General features: G+C 41.6%; 1 protein-coding gene across 1 annotated transcript; it reads left to right on the forward strand.

Moving 5' to 3' along the window:
• Positions 1-1617, forward strand: LOC108344974 (carboxylesterase 1). The gene is made up of 2 exons (XM_017583520.2): positions 1-638; positions 1024-1617. The coding sequence occupies exons 1-2, from the start codon at positions 59-61 to the stop codon at positions 1482-1484; spliced, it is 1041 nt and encodes a 346-aa protein (XP_017439009.1). The 5' UTR covers positions 1-58; the 3' UTR covers positions 1485-1617.

A 1617-nucleotide genomic window follows, 5' to 3' on the forward strand; every position in this document is an offset into this window, starting at 1 on the left:
CCGTGCATATCACTACAATAGCAAATAAAACAACAAAAGTTTCTTCATTTCCTCCACCATGTCCAACGAAACCATTGACTCCCGCCTCCAAATCCGCCCCAATCCCGACGGCACCTTCACCATCTCCAGCGAAACCATTGACCCCTACCAACGCCTCCAAATCCAGCCCAACCCCGATGGTACCTTCACGCGCCTCAACAATGTCACTATTCCACACACCGCACCCTCTTCAGACCCCTCTCTTCCCATTTCAGTTCTCACCAAAGACATCGCCATCAACCCACACAACCACACATGGCTGCGCTTATTCCTGCCACGCACACTACTCTCCTCTTCCAATCCCAACAAGCTTCCTCTCATCCTTTTCTTTCACGGAAGCGGATTCGTGCTGCTCAGTGCAGCTTCCTCCGTCTTCCATGATTTCTGCGTCCAAATCGCCGATTCCGCTCAGGCCATTGTGGCCTCCGTCGACTACCGTCTTGCGCCAGAGCACCGACTTCCGGCGGCCTACGACGATGGCGCCGAAGCACTGCGGTGGATCGGAAACTGCGAAGATGAGTGGTTGCGTCAATACGCTGATTATTCGAACTGTTATCTTATGGGGAATAGCGCTGGGGCAACTATCGCTTACCAGACAGGTCACTCTCCTTCTCCTTCTACATCTTCTCTGTTTTTAATTCTTTATAAATTTCATTATTTCTAATTCCCCTTTATTAAAATAAAATTATTATATCTTTTATATATAAAAAAGTAATAACTTGATTCATTTTAGATTTTTTTTTTCCTTTTTAAATACAAAAAGTTAATATTTTTTTATGACCAAAACATTTCTGAAACACGTTAAACTGGTGTTAAGAAAAGCTTTTTCTAAAGAGAAACCTCTGATAAAAGACAAGCTTTATTAATTTCCTACATTAAATAGTTTTAAAAGAGTAATTATTACAATCAACTTAAAGCGAGTTCAAAAAAGTTGACAGAAAGAAATATCCATAAATATTAAACGTGGAATTTGTTTCCTTGCAGGTCTACGTGCAGTTGAAGAGGTGAATGATCTTGATCGAGTGAAAATCCAAGGGTTGATTTTGCGTCAACCATTCTTTGGTGGAGTGCAGAGGACAGAGTCGGAGTTAAGGCTTCAGAATAACCCACTCATTCCTCTGAGTGTTTCGGATTCGATGTGGGAGTTGGCTCTGCCAACTGGTGCTGATCGTGACCATGAATATTGCACTGTAAGGGCTGGAAATGCGGTTGAGAAATTTGAGAAGATGAAGGAGCTTGGTTGGAGAGTGCTCGTGAGTGGCAACAATGGTGACCCATTGGTGGATCGTGATAAGGAGTTGGTGCAATTGATGGAAGAAAAAGGGGTGAAAGTGGTGAAGGATTTTCAAGAAGAAGGCTGCCATGGAGTTGAACTCTTTGACCCATTGAAAGGAAACCAGTTCATTGATTTGGTTAAACATTTCATTAACCCAATCTGTGTTTAGGACTAAATTATCATGTTCTGTGTACCAAACACAATTTACTATGTTACGTGGTTCATGTTTCAACCTTCTACTATAATAAAAACGTGAGAAATATATGTTTTCTTATGAAATTAAAAATAGTTTATGATGGAAA

The sequence above is a fragment of the Vigna angularis genome, chromosome 8 (genome assembly GCF_016808095.1).
Source record: "Vigna angularis cultivar LongXiaoDou No.4 chromosome 8, ASM1680809v1, whole genome shotgun sequence".
Classification (NCBI taxonomy): domain Eukaryota; kingdom Viridiplantae; phylum Streptophyta; class Magnoliopsida; order Fabales; family Fabaceae; genus Vigna; species Vigna angularis.